The sequence below is a fragment of the Vulpes vulpes genome, chromosome 11, assembly GCF_048418805.1.
Source record: "Vulpes vulpes isolate BD-2025 chromosome 11, VulVul3, whole genome shotgun sequence".
NCBI lineage: Eukaryota > Metazoa > Chordata > Mammalia > Carnivora > Canidae > Vulpes > Vulpes vulpes.
Genome location: NC_132790.1, coordinates 102186630 through 102204053, shown reverse-complemented (window position 1 = coordinate 102204053; position 17424 = coordinate 102186630). Strand labels below are relative to the sequence as shown.

The window sequence follows — 17424 nt, the reverse complement described above, 5'->3', positions numbered from 1 at the left end:
AAGCCAGTTTTGACTCTACTAAACAATTTCACATCCTATAAATATGTGTCTGCTCTTTGGATTCTCCTTGGAGCTACTGTAGTAGCATCTTCATGGCTCTCTCATTAATGAATGAGTCAAATAATACCTTTGGCACATGTTCATGAGTATTTTTATGAGTCATGATTCTACCTTCTTAAACAATTATCCTTTAATAGCTCCAAAGCACAGTGAGTCAAAATTTGAAAGATCGTGTAGATTCTGCTATGGTTCCAAAGATAAAGTTCCTTCCATTATACACTATTTACTCCTTTTATTCTTGACTATTAATGCTAACACAATTTCTTTTAATACCTCTTACAAGGGTCCCGGTCCCACCAAGTTTTTTATAGTCCATGTGATGAAACATACTAATAAGTCCAGCAGGAGGCTACTTTCAGTTTCTCAGTAATTTCACCTAACTGTAATTCCTGAGCCTCCTGTGGAATGAAAAAGGAAAATAAAAATACCTTCTCTCATTCCAAGGCTTTTCATAGCCAGGCAACCACAATAAGAAAGAATGAACCTACAATTTATGCCATTTAATGCTCTATCAGGCATAATTCAAGTCAAATCCCATTGGGCAAACTGTGGGATAATTAAAATGTATTGATATAATGAACAAGAGAAAGGTGGTGACCTGGGGGAGAACTTCTAAAACCCTTGCCTCCTGCTTTTGCTGATTATTCTTTTTGTTATGTTAGACTCCTTTTCTTGACCTAGTCTTTTCGAAAAAATTACAGATTGTTTCTGTTGAATAAAACTAATACCTAGTGGCAAACGTACACAATGGAAATTGGGTGGCAAATTTTCTTGCAATAAAAAATATCCAACAACATAAAGGGCCACTGGTACAGTATTCATTCAATTCACAAGGAAATTGTAAAAAATTTAATTCAAAAAGGAAGAAAAATCCAGTGCACGCATTTATATAAAAATGTATTTGTTTACCTGCTTAACAAAATTGACAGTACGAAGCTTCCTTTGCATGCTACAATGACATGTGTTAAAGGATACGCTTCTTTCGAACCAAACATTTACCCTTCGCCACTGGTGAAAGGCAACAAGATCTCTTTACAAAGTCTCGTCTTTTTCAATAAATTTTGCATGAAAACATGTTATACTGGCACAAAGTTGCCTGCTGTCACATTCGAAGTGTGATAAATGTTTAATGAAAACAACACCACACAGCTTGGTGTCAGACAACAGCTATCACACAGCCCTGCTTTGATCCAAACAGACACTTAAAAGGAGTTCTAAGCACGCTCTGCACCACAGAACTCTATAACCTATATGCAAATGGAGCAAATTAGCATAAATGACTTCCTGCTGCATAAAGAAATAAGAGGTAAGGAAAAATATGACAGCCTCTAAGAGTATGTAACTGCTGTCAAAACTCGGGAGTCCAGCATTCCCAAATCACTTCAACATCTTCTGCCAAGCACTAGGTAGGAAAAATCTCATCAACAGAAACTTAGTACATGAAACTCTACAACTGAAGAGTCTGGAACATTGCCAGGTCAAAGTCATAACCAATATATATCTATAATGTATGATTACTACATGCTACTATATTTCTTATAAACACTGCTTGTAACACTTCTGGTTTTTCTAGTATTATTATCCCCATTTTACAGAAGAATAAATTGAGGCTCAAAGAGACTAACTTGTTCTATAGGAAAAAAATTGTAAATGCTTTAAAATGAGCAATAATTATAATTTCTGCAAGTTAACTTTCAGAATCTAACAGAATCTAAATGCCTTAGCACATTTTTAAATGTGTGTATATGAGAGTGTGTTTCTATATATACACATATATACATATTTAAGAATACTACTTTCAAAGCAGTAATTCCTATGAATGAAAAATGTATGTTGCTTCTGTTGATAAGCTTTCTGTGTTTTTAGTCTATAAAAACATACCTGAAACAGCTTCAATACAAGGAATAACTTCTCATTATATTGCATAGTAAAATTTTTAATGAAAGGTTTTATAAATAGGTAACATACAGGGCTATGAAGCCCAATTTCACCGCTGTCCTAGTAGTTTCTAATATATGTTCAGAAAGATTTAAAGACAATTGATGTAGTGGGAGTCACACTTCATTATAAGAAATTCTATTTAAATATATTCCCCTTCTATTACCCACCAAAAAGAACTGCTTCAGTTGTCCAGATATGGATTTCTATGTCCAGTGGGACATACTTACCTCTCTAAAAGCAAAAAGGTTCAAAAAGTTATACAAAGAAAGAAAAGAAGAAAAGTACAAACTCAAGGGTTTGAGCAAAATATTCCAGAAGTCCTGATGGGCACATTTCTCAGATCAACATCCATCTACCAAAAAATCAGTAAGGGAAAAATAACTGAAAGCCTTTCATAGTACCATATCTAACGAATACGTTCAGTAATACTAAATTAGGTTTCTGATGAATCCCAAAGTTACTCACAGTAAGAAAGCATTTTACTAGGAAATAACTACTTTAAACCAAATTTTCCTGGCTGGTGATTTAAATTCTGATGGAAAATAGATTTAAATCAAATCCATCCAAATTCTATTCCTAAGGATGGTACAATGATTTAAAATAAACAGTAGAGGGGCAGCCTGGGTGGCTCAGCAGTTTAGTGCCACCTTCAGCCCAGGGTGTGATCCTGGAGACCTGGGATCGGGTCCCACATCGGGCTTCCTGCATGGGGCCTGCTTCTCCCTCTGCCTGTCTGTGCCCCTCTCTCTCTGTGTGTGTGTCTCTCATGAATAAATAGATATGCTATGCGTTGGCAAATTGAACTCCAATAAAAAGAAATTTAAAAAATAAATAAAATTTAAAAATGAATAAATAAAATCATAAATAAATAATCAGAATGTCACTGGTAGTAGTAACAATTTACAACCAATTTTTCAAAGAAGTCTCTAAAAGATGTATTATAAAAGCCAATTATACTTCATGGAGTTTGATTAAAATGTTAATAAAGAAGGCACAAAATGAATCCACAGAAGACTCAGATGGTGTGTAGAATATTCACAATCATCAAACCAAGATGTAATTAGGAGATTCCATAACAAGTTTCATATTTCTGATTTTTGACTCTCAGTATAAGTGTGCTTAACAAAATAATGTTTAGTGTCCAATTTCAACCTAATAACTATGAAAAATAAACTTTGTTTTCATATGTAAAAGCATAGCTTGATAAAATAAATGCAAATATTAATTATCTGATAAATATTTTAAGTTTTAAAAACCTGTGAGGAAGCTAATAAAAATAGGAAAAATCTGTATCAATGTTTAAAGTTAAAACAGTCTTAAAACCTAATTTTATAAATGTAAAACATTAAAAATTAACATCATTAAACCTTCTTCAAAAAATCTAAGACAAGGCTCAGCTGGTGTCTTTCTTAAATTTATCCTTCACATAGTGTTATAAGGAAAGACACCTTTTAGTCCCTACAAACTCCTCATTCCCTCCCCACTTTTATTAGGCCTTCCTTATTCAGTACCTTAATAAAATGACGAGATCAATTTAAACACTATAAAAAATAATCATTCAAATGTTCCAAAAATTCCAAGAATTATATTTAATTAGCTGCTATATTTATAAGATATTTCAGAATTATTAATTTGGTTATCTTTTTCCTCAAAAGTTCAACAAAAAAACTCTTCCTTATTATTAGGCTCATTAATTTCTTCTTGTGCATTCCTTTCTCTCCTACTTTTATTTTTCCCAACTTATAAAATACCCCCTTACCATTTCTCACTCTTACTTTGTACTTTATAAACATATGCTTTGGGCAGCCCCAGTGGCCCAGCGGTTTAGCGCCACCTTTGGCCTAGGGTGTGATCCTGGAGACCCAGGATCGAGTCCTGTGTCAGGCACCCCGCATGGATCCTGCTTCTCCCTCTGCTTGTGTCTCTGCCTCTTTCTCTCTCTCTCTCTCTCATGAATAAATAAAATATTTTAAAAAAATTAAACACATGCTTTATGTTTTATCAATTTTCATATAATACTGATATTTTCAAACTGGATAAAAACAAACATTGTTATACACAAAGAAGCAAAAGCACATTGAGTTTTTATTTCCTCTTATGTGAGGAAGCAGCTAGGCTTTTTAGCCTAAGCTAAAATATTCGTCATTGGGTTCCACAACCACAATGAACTAATATGTAAGTCCTAATTATATGGTTTGTGAATTTTTTTTTCTTTTTCTCCACTCACTTTTTTTTTGGGGGGGGGGGGGCTGAAGTCATGTGGCAAGAGACAGCTAACAAAATGATCACAGAAATATATTTAAGTAAAGACTTAGAAATGTGGTTTTATTAAATGTAGTTAAATATAATTCTAAATAAATAAATGAAATGTTGTTGCAGGATAATATGTGAAAAAGAGAGGGAGAAAAGCAATCAATCTTTTACTGATGACAGATTTCTGATCAAAGAAAAATAAGGCACAGAAATCCTTTCACTTCTCTTTAAGTATTTTCTAGGGAAGTTTAAGCAACAGCATATCACTTGATCTCACACATTATATCTCATCATCAATGATTATGGATTACTAAAGGAGTGAGGATAATTTACTGTTTAGAGTCAAGATGCTCTTGTCAGCAAACATGAATCAGAACCCTAACTCTACCATTTACCAGCTCTATGATCACAAGTTTTCATCATTATGAGGGATAATAAAAGTAGCTATTTCATGAGGCTATTATGAAAACTAAATAAGATAATGCATGTCAACTGCTTTGCAAAATTCCTGATACACTGAAAATATATTTAAAATGTTAAACACATTATTATTATGTCTACTGTAAATAAAATATTTTGTTCATGTCTCATATAGGCCTGATCATATCATTACCATACTTGCAACTTCATCAGCTTCTCACTGACTTTGGAATTAAAACTCCGAACTTAGCTTATAAGGTACTCCAATAATCATTTCTCACCATCATTCCTCTTTAACTCTACACCAAGCCTTATTAGACTTTAGTTCCTCGAATATGCCACACATCCCTGCTTGCCTCTAAGGCTTTCCACCTGAAGTTCATTTTGCACATAAGATTCTTTCTCATCTCTTCCTTCCTTCAATGTAAAAACATGACTGCTTCTGAGAGACCCTCCCTGACCTGTTGACTAGTCTGGACCAACCAGCTTAATGGTCATGGAAATATCTTGCAATCATAATGTGTCAAGACGGAAGATGAATCCAACATGCTTAAAAAGGCCTGTTGGAAGGGTAAAAATGTGCCCAGAACTGCTTATCTCTAAGCTCTTTGTCATATTGACAATAAATGTGCTTACGGGGGCACCTGGGTGGCACAGTCAGTTAAGCCCCCCAACTCTTGGTTTCAGCTCAGGTAGTGATCTCAAGGTCCTGAAATCAAGCCCGTGTGTCCGGCTGTGCTCTGAGCAGTTTCTCTCTCCCTCTCTCTCCTCCCTGCTCATTCTCTCCTCAAATAAACAAATTTAAAAAATAAAAATAAAAAATAAATGTGCTCAATGTTTAAGCCAGAGGCTAACAAACTACAACCTATGAGCCAAACCTAGCCAACTGTCCATCTTTGTAAATAAAGTTTTATTGTGATACAGCCATATCATTCATTTAACATTATCTTTGGCTGCCTTTGTGTTAAAAGGATAGAGTTCAGTAGTTGCAACAGAGACATATGGCCTAAAAAGCCTAAGTTATTTGCTATCTAGCCCTTTACAAAGAAGTTTGCTGTCCCTGGTTTAAGCTACTATTATTTGGGTTTTGTTACTTATAGCCAAAAGCGTCCTAACTCACTTTATTTCCGTAACTTCCTTGTGAAACATTTCATCTGATTTCACTGTAATTATTTACATATCTTCCCTTCTGTCTATGCTTATTTTGCCATCTGCATGAACTCTCCAAGTAGGACTGGCCTACTATTATGACCCTATTACCAATACTGTATTTGACAAGTAGAAGGTATTTAAACATTATTGACTGAACAAGCAAACGAATGAATGAGTATATCTGATCGATAACCAATCGATTATTAACTGACATGTATATCAGGTACTCCAAGTGATATAAAAGAGTAGAAGATATACATTTTCTGCCCCAAATGGCTTAATAAATCAGGTCTATAAAATAAACATGTAAGCATTAAAAAAAAAGATAAATTATTTCAGAAGCAGGGTACATCTATACATGTATAAGTACTACCATTAAAATGTGTACATGGGCCTTAAAAAAATACTGATTTTATATCATAACAAAAGATAAGAATATGGATGTCCTCAGCACTAACCAGGAGAGAGAATATCCTGATATAACACCACTCTATACTATGGTCCACTAAAACCATGGAAATTAATTAGTGAAGCTACTCACAGTTTTCTGACCTCAGTTCCCAGAGCCCTTCAACTGACACCTCTAGTTTTGACCTTGTTCATCCCCTTTATTGAGATTTAAAAAATGATGATGAATACAACATTATCTTGTAAACCTGTCGTCCAGGATTCAGTTCCTTGAACATAATCACCACTGAGTCTAACCTGTAAAGCTGACCCAAACTTTCAAGATTAATGTCACCATATAAGAATCTTTCCTGAAACCACCAATCTCCCTTTTTTAAATTATTTTTCTTACCTTTAAAATCCCCAAGTTAATGCTTTATGTAATATCAATTTTATACAACTGTGTAATTATTCTGGTGAGGTGGAAAGCAAAAATTTAATTACTAAAAAGCATTGTCACTCTTTTTATAACCACGTAACATCTAAAGTGTAAAGCGAAAGAAGAAGAAAACAAAAAAGGAATAAGGAGCAAGATAATTCCTTAACAGACATAATTTATTCATCCTCTTAATCCATACTTTCTAGTCTCAAAAACCTACTCTCCACCCTCTTTTCAAGTCTATCGTCCTCCTGACTTTCTCCCTTTCTCAATAGATTTCTCTCATATCCTCCCTGATCTTAATTCCACTCTGCCACTTTTAGCCAAATCCACCTCCCTATCCTTATGGTCAGATACTAAACCCATCTCCTCTAACGTTCAACAACCCTTAAAACTAGAAGAAGAACTCAGAATTTTACAAGACCACAACTGCTCTATGTGCATTAAGGAAATCATGTAATAATATTATCCTCTTCCAAAATCCACCACAAGTTTATCACTTCAAAGAGTCTAGCAGGTTTATGTAATATCATTGTAAATCTGGAAATAAAAAATAAACAACTGAGAAAAAGAAAAGGAGAGACAAGTTCCATATCCTTTAATAAATTTAATTATTTATAGAATCAAGATCTTAAGGAACTACAATCAAGATCCTGACAAGCTCTTTGATTTTATTTTATTTTATTTTATTTTATTTTATTTTATTTTATTTTATTTTATTTTATTTTATTTTATTTTATTTTATTTTTTTTAAAGATTTTATTTATTCATTCTTGAGAGATAGAAGGAGAGACAGAGCCAGAGACACAGGCAGAGGGAGAAGCAGGCTCCATGCACCGGGAGCCCGATGTGGGACTCGATCCCGGGTCCCCAGGATCGCGCCCCGGGCCAAAGGCAGGCGCCAAACCGCTGCGCCACCCAGGGATCCCAAGCTCTTCGATTTTATACTATAAACCGATACATTACAAATAAAGACTTTGTACTGAAGTATTACAGTGAGTATACACAGGGTACTGAAAGACTCACAAAAGGGAACAAATTCTAAGATGTTCTACTATAATAAAAGAACCCAATGTTGGTTTTGAATAAAATAAACAAGAAGCTACAATTTAAACTACAAACCAAGATTGGTTTCATTTTAACATTTTCTAATTTAACAAACAGATATGAATGGATTTCAAACTCCAACTGGACAAAATTAGAATAATTGTTTCAATAATACCAATTCCAGAAAAATAAATTCTTGGTCTCACACACACATACACTCAAACACACGCATGCACGCACACACACACACACACCTACCTCAACAGTGCCAACTCCCATTCTATTGAAAGAGGCCTAACCAATAGTAAATCACATGGTTCTCTTCCTTCGTTTCACCTTTATCTTTTTCCCCTAATGGCTTTACAGTAAATTAATAAACATTTTTAACAATGAACTAGTCTTTAAATTTTAAAATCATATTCATGATAAGGAAATTAATGTAGAACTTTCCTAAAGAATTATGCAAATTTTCCTTTACTGACATACTAAGTTTTGATAGTACCATTTATTTTGTGTTTGGAAAGTTTGTTATATAAGTATTAAATGAAAATAGGAATATAAAGAAAGCCCAGTAAAAATCTGAGATAACCCCAAAAAAAAAAATTGAGATAACCATTTTGATTTATCCTTTCTTCTTTATTTAATGTATTCTCCTCTTTTGTCCATGTAAGAAAACCTCAGAAAATGAAAATTTAGTTTGAATATTGCCATGGAGTCACTGAGGCATCACTACTGAAGATTTACTTCAACTTACCCACGCTTGATGTTGTGTAATTCCTTATCCTTGCATTTATCCTTCTCCTTTTCTCTTTTCTCCTTGTCTCTGCCTTTACGTCGTTCTCTATCCCGAGACCGACTACGGGTTCTTCGGTGACTGGACCTTTCACTGCTTCGACTATGGGAACGTGGACGAGGTCTTGACCTGGACCTATAATAAGTAGATTTTATTACATCAATTTAGGGTATATTTTGTATTATGAAATGCAAATATTCTTAAAATAATCTAAAAGAAAAGGATTTAGTTTTTAATTATGAATTCAGTAACTAAATGTGGGACGTAAGTAAGTATCTATATAGGATTCTTTATGAATAAGTATACTCAATTAAAATGATATGAGGGAAATAAATGTCATCTTTAGAGGAAATTAGATTTGGTCAAAAAGCGCCTACAAGTGTAAGTCTTAAAGGTTCAAATTGCCTTGAATGTTCAAGCCTCCTCAAATAATATAACAAATCTAAACGTATCTAAGCTAATTTCCAAAAATAGGGTCTTTCCTATCTCTACAATCTTGGCTTCCATGTCTATTCAACTTCTTTTCTTATATCTAACTGTTAAAATCAAACTATTTCTCTGCTCTACCCTAATCCAGCTATTTTTTTGTATTAAATCAGAGTATGAGGTAGGATATACTATGTTTCTGTTTTTTGGGGGTTTTTTTTGTTTTTTTATAAGTAAAGATTTCAGATCCCACTTATGGTGCTGAAAGCAAGCCTCTACCAGATTGGTTATCCGATAGACAGCTATAAAAAACAACTATCTAAAGGCACTATTCAATAGTGACCAAAGGAAGGCAGATTCTGTAGGAGGCCAAACTTGGGAAAAGAGCAGAGCAACAATAAAGTTTCCCATTTTATATCAGCTTCTTTTCTGACGGGGAGGCTAAGTTTGTGGGCAGTTCAGGGCAGTTAAAACTCCAACAGAAAGCTTCAGGATTTCTGGCCTGAAAAAAAAAAAAACAGAAGACTCAGTGCAACCACTGCAAAAGGAAAATGAAAGGGGAATCCTGAAAAAGAGTCAGAAGAGGAAGCCAAAAATTCTAGATATAAATAGTACTCAAATCTTAGACTGACTCCTACATTATACATAGGAGGGGGAAACTCCGCAGATAGCTAAGGATAAAAGAACCGAAAACATGAAATGTCCTTGAAGAGATGGGTTTTTACAATTTTAATTCAACTACCTTAATTTCCCGCTAAAACAAACAAGTAAACAAAAAAAGTAAATCAATATTCTTCAGAGGAATATAACAGTACCCAGTGTATTAAAAAATATGACATTCATCATGTCCAGAGAAAATCCAAAGTTACTACTAGATAATACAACAAAGCATGAAAATGTGATCCAATTTCAAGAGAAAAGATAGTCAATGGAGATTAATCCTGAGATAAGCCAAATCTTAGACTAGCACAAGGGTTTTTAAAAAGTCTAACTATGCCTGCAATACAAAGAAATCTCAACAGAAAAACTAGAAAATGAAAAAAATAGAAATTCTATAACTAAAAAAAAAAAATCTGAAATTTAAATTATGCTGAATGAGATTAAAATCTACTAATCATTAATGAGATTAGTAACAGAGGAATCTGTATACTTGAAAATAAATCAAGATTTATTGATCAAAGACGTAAGAGGAAAAAAAGACTGTCAATAATAAAAACAGATCCTCCAGGATTTCTGTGACAATATCCTAATGTCTAACATGTTTATTAAAACCCAGAAGTAGAAAATATAATAAAATAGAACACAATTTTTTTGTGGTGGCCAAAATTTCCCCAAACTTAGTGAAAGAAATTTTCAGATCTGAGAAGTTTAGTGAACCCCAAAGATAAATAGAGAGATCATGGCTACTGATGAAACTGATAAAAACTAAAAGTAAAGAGAAATCTTGAAAGTATTCAGAAAAAAACCTGACACATTACAATCAAAGAGAGCAATGATAGCCATTTCTGCTGGCTTTTTTTTTAAATTTTTATTTATTTATTTATGAAAGACACAGAGAGAGAGGTAGAGTCACAGGCAGAGGGAGAAGCAGGCTCCATGCAAGGAGCCCAATGTGGGATTTGATCCCAGGACCCCAAGATGACACCCTGAGCTGAAGGCAAATGCTCAACCGCTGAGCCACCCAAGCATCCCTCTGCTGGCTTTTCATTAGATACAGTGGAAATCAGAAGACATAGAACAAAGTTCTTAATATGGTGAAAGAAAAAAACTATCAGCTCAGAATTTATATTTAGCAAAAATATTCCTCAAATAATGAAAGTAAAATAAAGATATTCTTAAGATAAAGGGAAGAATAAACCATAGTCATCAACAGTAGATCTGTTTACATGAAGTTCTAAAGTAAGTTCTTCAGGCTGAGGAGAATGATGATAGATGAAAACTTGGGATCTTTAGGAAGAATGAAGACCAATGGAAATGGTAAATATATGGGGAAATACAAAAAACTACTGCCTTTAACTTATTTAAAATACATAGATGTGCTAGGGTTGCCTGGGTGGCTCAGTTGGTTAAGTGTTTGACTCTCAATTTCAGTTCAGGTCTTCATGAGTTCAAGCCCCACTTTGGGCTCCATGTCAAGCATGAAGCCTACTTTAAATACACAAACACACACACACACACAGGTACTTAAAGTAAAAACTACAATGTTTCACTGTAGAGTTTATAATGCAAGTAGATTTAATACATATAGCCTATAAAATAAACTACACAGTATGTAAATGGAGACCTACAGTTATAACATTTCTACATTTCACATGAATGGTGAAAGAGTAACTCTAAGTACACTGAAATGGTAAGGGCATATATGTAGTCCTTAGAGCAACCAAAATAAGAAAAATAAAACGGAAAAAAATGCAAATATTTATAGGTAAAAGGTCAAAAGATAAGCTAAACAAGAATTCTTTAAAAATATTCATTAATGCAAAAGGAGGCTGGAAAAGAAGTTCAAAGAAACAAAAATCAAAGGAACAAAATAAAATAAATATATGTATAAAAATACATAAAATAAAACACATTAAAATGTGCATATAAAGTACATAAAATATATATCAGATGGTAGACTTAAATCCAAATATATCAATAAATATTTTAAATATTAATAGAATAAATACTTTAATTAAAAAGAGCTTGTCCTGGGATACCTGAGTGACTCTTGATTTTGGCTCAGGTCATAATCTCTGGTTAATGAGACTGAGCCCTGAGTTCGACTCCACACTGGTGTGCAGCCTGCTTAAGATTCTCCCTCTCTCCTTCTTCCTGTGCCCCTATCCAACCTGCCCTCTTTAAAAAAAAAAACAAAAACAAAAAAACTGTCCAAATGAATCAAAAGGCAACACACAACTACATGCTATCTATATTTATTTTAAGTATACAGACAAGGATTGAAAGTAAATGGTTAAAAATAGATACATCATGCAAACAGTAAGCATAGGAAGAGTGGAATAAATATATTAATATCAGATAAATTAAGACTTCAGAAGCAAAGTATCACAAAAAAGAAAGATAGATACTTCATCATGATCAAAGGATCAATTTATAAGTAGAAATCATACAAAATGTTTATCTGACCACAATGGAATTAAACTAGAGTTTAATAAAAAAAAAATCTAGAAAAAAAATACAGAGAAATAAAATAGTCTTCTAAATAATGCACTGATCAAGTAAGAAATCACAATAAAAATAAAATATTTTGAACTGAAAGACAATAAAAATACAACTTAGGAAAATCTGGAAGACAAGCTAAAAGCAATGTTTAGAGGGAAACTTATAGCTTTAAATATTTATATTAAAAAAGAAGAAAGGCCTAAAATCAAATACCTAAAGTTTCATCTTAAGAAGCTAGTAAAAGAAGAGCAAAGTAAACCCAAAGTAGGTAGAAAGGAGGAAACATTAAAGAGCAAAAATCAATAGAATAGAAAAAAAAAAGCCAAAATCTGCTTCTCTAAGAATATCAACATATTTGGTAAATCCCTAGCTAGACTAATCAAGCAAAATAGAAAAAAGCAAAAAAACCCAAATTACTCCCCCAAGCGATGATAGGGAGATCGCATAAATTAGACCTGGGTATTTAGGACATATGATGGTCTTGAAGAGAATTACAAAGGTTTCAATGATAATAATACCTGTCTTCTTTCAACCCTAATTAGTTTACTCAGTGAATGGAGAACAATATTACACAATGTCACAAACTTTTCTTAGTATGTAATTTTGAGAAGTTACAATATTTCTTACTAGCAATGTCAACATGGGTTTATTATCCTCATTTATAAAAATCAAATTTGTATCATTTTCTCTTTGATTATTTTCCCTCTCTTAGTTTTGACACAGGACCTCTCTCCGTGTAAAGTTTTAATTTATCCTGACAATTTATTTCTCCCACAAATGTTAGCTTATTTATTTCTGATTAAATCTTCTGTTATATGTGAATATATAGAAATTTTAAGATTATTCTAAAATCTTTGAATAACCATAAAAATTTAAAGTTTTCTAAAAAAAAATTTTAAGTTTTGTTAAAAGAAAGTAATAATAAAAATGGTGGGGGGGCCTTTTTTGTGACAGCCTCAGCCACTATTCATATATATTTTATGTATATACACATAGAGTATATTATTTTAATTTGGTTCCACATTGTTCAAGACCAAAATATGATTCTTGCAATTAGTTTTCATTTAACTGGTGAAAATGTGGACTACAAAAGATGAGTTAACATTAGTTTAAACCCTAACAACAAAACTAAGTTTCTCTTTTTTAATGAATCTTTAAAGTAAGCTCATTTCTTAGTGGTTTGTTTTTTGGTCAAAAAACAAAACAAAACACTGTTTGACAAAAATGTGCAGCCATTTGTGGATTACACACCAGGTGGATTTGGGTGAAATCATGTTTTTTCACTGTATCTTAAAAAACAGATGTATCTGTTATCTATATACCCAAAGTTATACAAGTATTAAGTTTAAAAAAATAAAGGATTCTTGATAGTGTGGTGTCCTCTAACAAGTTATTTCCTCTCTGGGCATCTGTTTCCTTATCTACAAAAGGGGGATAATAACTACGTTTCAGGGATACCTAACTGAATTGTAAGATAGCAGGCAAGTAATTTGGGAGCAGGCAGGCACTGAGAAAGACGTAACTGAGGCATGTGCTACTCTGAATGAATGAGTAAAATCTGAATCGGAAGTATGTAAAGTATGTTTCCCTTAAACTATAGCTAATCCCGGAAAGAGCAACATTTTGATTTTGACAGACCTTTAAAATCTTAAGGCTGGCATAAGGATTACTCAAGTCTCAATATATTTCTTGTATAAAGGAAGGTAAGTAATAATAATATTGGCCAACAATTCATGTCTTCACAGGAAACCCACAGTAGACCCATGATTTTCACAGATTTACTATTAAAAAGAAAATTACATCACCTATCATACAAGGTTTTGAAAAACAAAAGGGGATATTTTGGGGAGGCGAGAAAGGCCTACAACATAAAGACAACAGGCCTACACTGGCACTGTTTCTCTGGTCCCAGAGAAACCAGAAAGTAGGGTCACTGTCTCTCCATCAGCATGGCTAGATACCTCAATTAGAGACCTTCTATCAAATACTCTCTGCCTACTCTCCCATAGCATCTATTTACCAATCTCTACTCCTCCCAATATAGCCAATTCATAGAATACACACAATTATCTCCAAGCTCACCTCATGGTCTTCGCTAACACAAAGATTCCATAATAGAAAACTGCCATTCCCCAAAGCATCTTGCTCATTATTCAACCATATGTCAATACCTGCAACTCATGCCATTTTGAAATATTCTCCTAGAAATATTGCTGATGTGGCTCAAAGAACGAGGACAGCAAGAGCAGATCTGTAAGTTAAGCCATCCATGAGGTCACATTTAAAGGAAGTAAAAAGTTTTAAAATATCACAGTATGCAATATAAGGTATTGGACCGTTCTCTGACATCTTGATGTTCATTATTTTAATTCTCATATTGTATGCCTCTTAATTTTGTTTATAGGCTACAGGGAGCAAAAAACGACACTGGAGAGAATGCATGGGGAAAACATAGTAAGTCTGAAACATGGGCAAAATAACATTACTAAAGGCTGTATAAAAGGACTGCAAAATCAAAGATTTAAAATGAATTAAGCTGCTGACTTCTTAGTTGTCATGAGAATTAATTTATACAATTTTGAGTAAAATGCAGATCTTAGACACATGAACAACCCCATTTACTTTATTAAGTAACTTTTATATTTGAAGGATCTCCATCAAAAAGAAAGTAACAGATCACAGGAAAGAGATTTCCTATCCTGACAAGACAAAAAAGTTAAAGAAACTACATTAAAATTTAAGGTATTATTTGTCCCTCATTCCTTAAATAAATACCCTTCTGATAAATCACTCTAGAAGTCTCTAGAGTACCATAACCAAAATGGAGATATATTATAAGTAAAAAAACATTTGATAAAAAATGTGGCCCTCTAGAACACACAATATATAAGCGATAAATGGACAGCAAGATGTCCTATTATACCAGATAAATGCTTTCAATATCTACAGAATAGGAACAGTCATCATAACATCCCTACATAAAATGAATTACTGCCCTCAAAAACCAATATGTCAAGTTTCTTAATTGGCTAATAAGTTCTAAACACATGTAATCAAAACAAATATCCTAATATTTTACCTTTCAAAAAATAACTACAATACTTCAAATAGTCTCTTAAGTAGAGTTCTATAAATAAAGACTATATTTACCATAAAGTAAAACTATACTTAAAATTAAATTTTAAAATTATACATTGAATAAATTAACATGAATTCCATGTCAGGATGACATTTTGAACATGGACATCTACTTTCACACCCAACTGAAATCCAAATAAAACCATAACCACAAGGGGAATTTTTTTTAAAAGAATGTACTCTCCAGGAAATAAATATACTATGAAAAAGGAAGTGTCCACCAGTGGCTCAGGGCTCCATAAAACAAGATGACATGGAAGGATCTGAAAACAAACTTAACTTTTCCCATTGAGTCCTCGTTTATTAGAGAAACTCCATCTCACTGTATTGACAATGTACAGCGCCACTCAAGAAGCCTTGTTAAGTCACCTAAAACCTTTAGTTCATTCACAATTTTGCCTATTACTGCTAACCCAGAAAAATTCTGCACATGATGAACAACAACAAAAGGAATCTAACATCCATACAAAGCAACTACAGTTGTGCCTTGAACAACATGGGTTTGAACTACACGGGCCCACTTATACACAGATTTTTTTTTTCAACAGACACAGTATAGTAAATGTATTTTCCTTCTGATTTTCTTAATAATATTTTCTTTACCTTACTTTATTATATGAAATCAGTATATAAAAAATAAAATATGTGCTAGTCGATTGGTATCAATAAGGCTTCTGATCAACAGCAGGATATTAGTTAAGTTTCTTGGGAGTCAAAAATTATATGTAGATTTTTGACTATGTGGGGAACTGGTGCCCCAAGAGCCAACTGTATTTAAAAAAAAAAAAGAATCAAATATGCCCCACAAAAATACCCATGAAGCAGAGGAGACTATAACATCATACTCCAGCATTAATTAAATATAGCATAGAATAAGAGACACACTGTTAGTGATAACAATTCAAGAAAAAGAAAATTCCTAAAAAATAAAAGCAGCAAAAACAAAGAGAAAAAGTAATGGAAAGAAGAGATAGAGAATGAACATCCAACTTAACTGAGGTTACAGAAAAAGAAAAAAAAAAGGTAACAGAACTAACATTACAATCATAATCAAAGGACACTTTTGCAACTAACTGAATCTATATGTAGGAATGGTCCACTGTGTATCTGGGGAAATGGATGAACCATAGTCAACTCTTGAGATATATCCCGATGAAGTTACTGCATATACATTAAAGAAAAAAAGAATACTCTGATCAAATCCCTAATAACAAAGGAAAGTCACGTCACCATCAGTCTTCTTAAATGCAAGATAAATAGCAAAACAATGGCTTTAATTTTCCTTGAGGAGCTCAAGGGGGAAAAATGTGTTCACATTTCACAAAATGTTACATCTAGTTAAGCTATCCTTCAAGTTCCAAAGCTACAGGAAAAAAGTGATGAAAGTACTAATTTATGTTAGATAAGTCAAGGACATGCTACAATTTCCAGGTTAAGCAAAGTAAATTAAAAGAATGTAAGGTAACAAACTAATAAGAAAATATGGTAACATTAAACCAAAGAAGGTAAGAAAGAAGGGGAAAAAAGAAAATGGATTGGAACAAACAGAAAACAAAGAAGAGAGATTTAAATCCAAATATAACAGTAATCAATAAACATAGACTAAATAGCCCAATGGAAATAAAAAGATTGTCAGACTGAAAAAAGCAAACTATACACAGCTTTTCAAAATAACCACATTAAATATAAAACAAAGTGTGAAAGTGAAAGTATGGGAAAAAATATCATGTAAGCACTAAAAAAAAGTTTTATTTATTTATTTATTTAAAAAAAATTTTTAATTTATTTATGATAGTCACAGAGAGAGAGAGAGAGAGAGAGAGAGAGAGAGAGAGGCAGAGACATAGGCAGAGGGAGGAGCAGGCTCCATGCACCGGGAGCCCGACGTGGGATTCGATCCCGGGTCCCCAGGATGGCGCCCTGGGCCAAAGGCAGGCGCCAAACTGCTGCACCACCCAGGGATCCCCTAAAAAAAGTTTTAAATGATAAGACTGTATCAATATCTATAGACATCAACATAAGAAATATTTGTAGAAATAGAGACATTTCATGACGACAAGGTCACTCCAAAAAGAATACAAAACAATTCTGAATTTGCAAATCTACAATCAGGATTTGTCTGTCAGTTCTCTAACTAACTGATAAAAAAAAACGCAGGTGTTAAAAAGGAGAAAAGGTAAGATATAGAAGATCTGAACAAATGGCA

The 17424-nt window shown here is 33.2% G+C and overlaps 1 protein-coding gene across 1 annotated transcript in view; it reads right to left on the bottom strand.

The window, feature by feature from the left end:
- RSRC1 (arginine and serine rich coiled-coil 1) overlaps window positions 1–17424 on the bottom strand; it is a 402099-nt gene that overhangs the window by 292298 nt on the left and 92377 nt on the right. The window contains exon 4 of the mRNA XM_072727251.1: window positions 8454–8627. Within this exon, the coding sequence (XP_072583352.1) occupies window positions 8454–8627 (174 nt within the window). The remainder of the gene's footprint in view (window positions 1–8453; window positions 8628–17424) is intronic.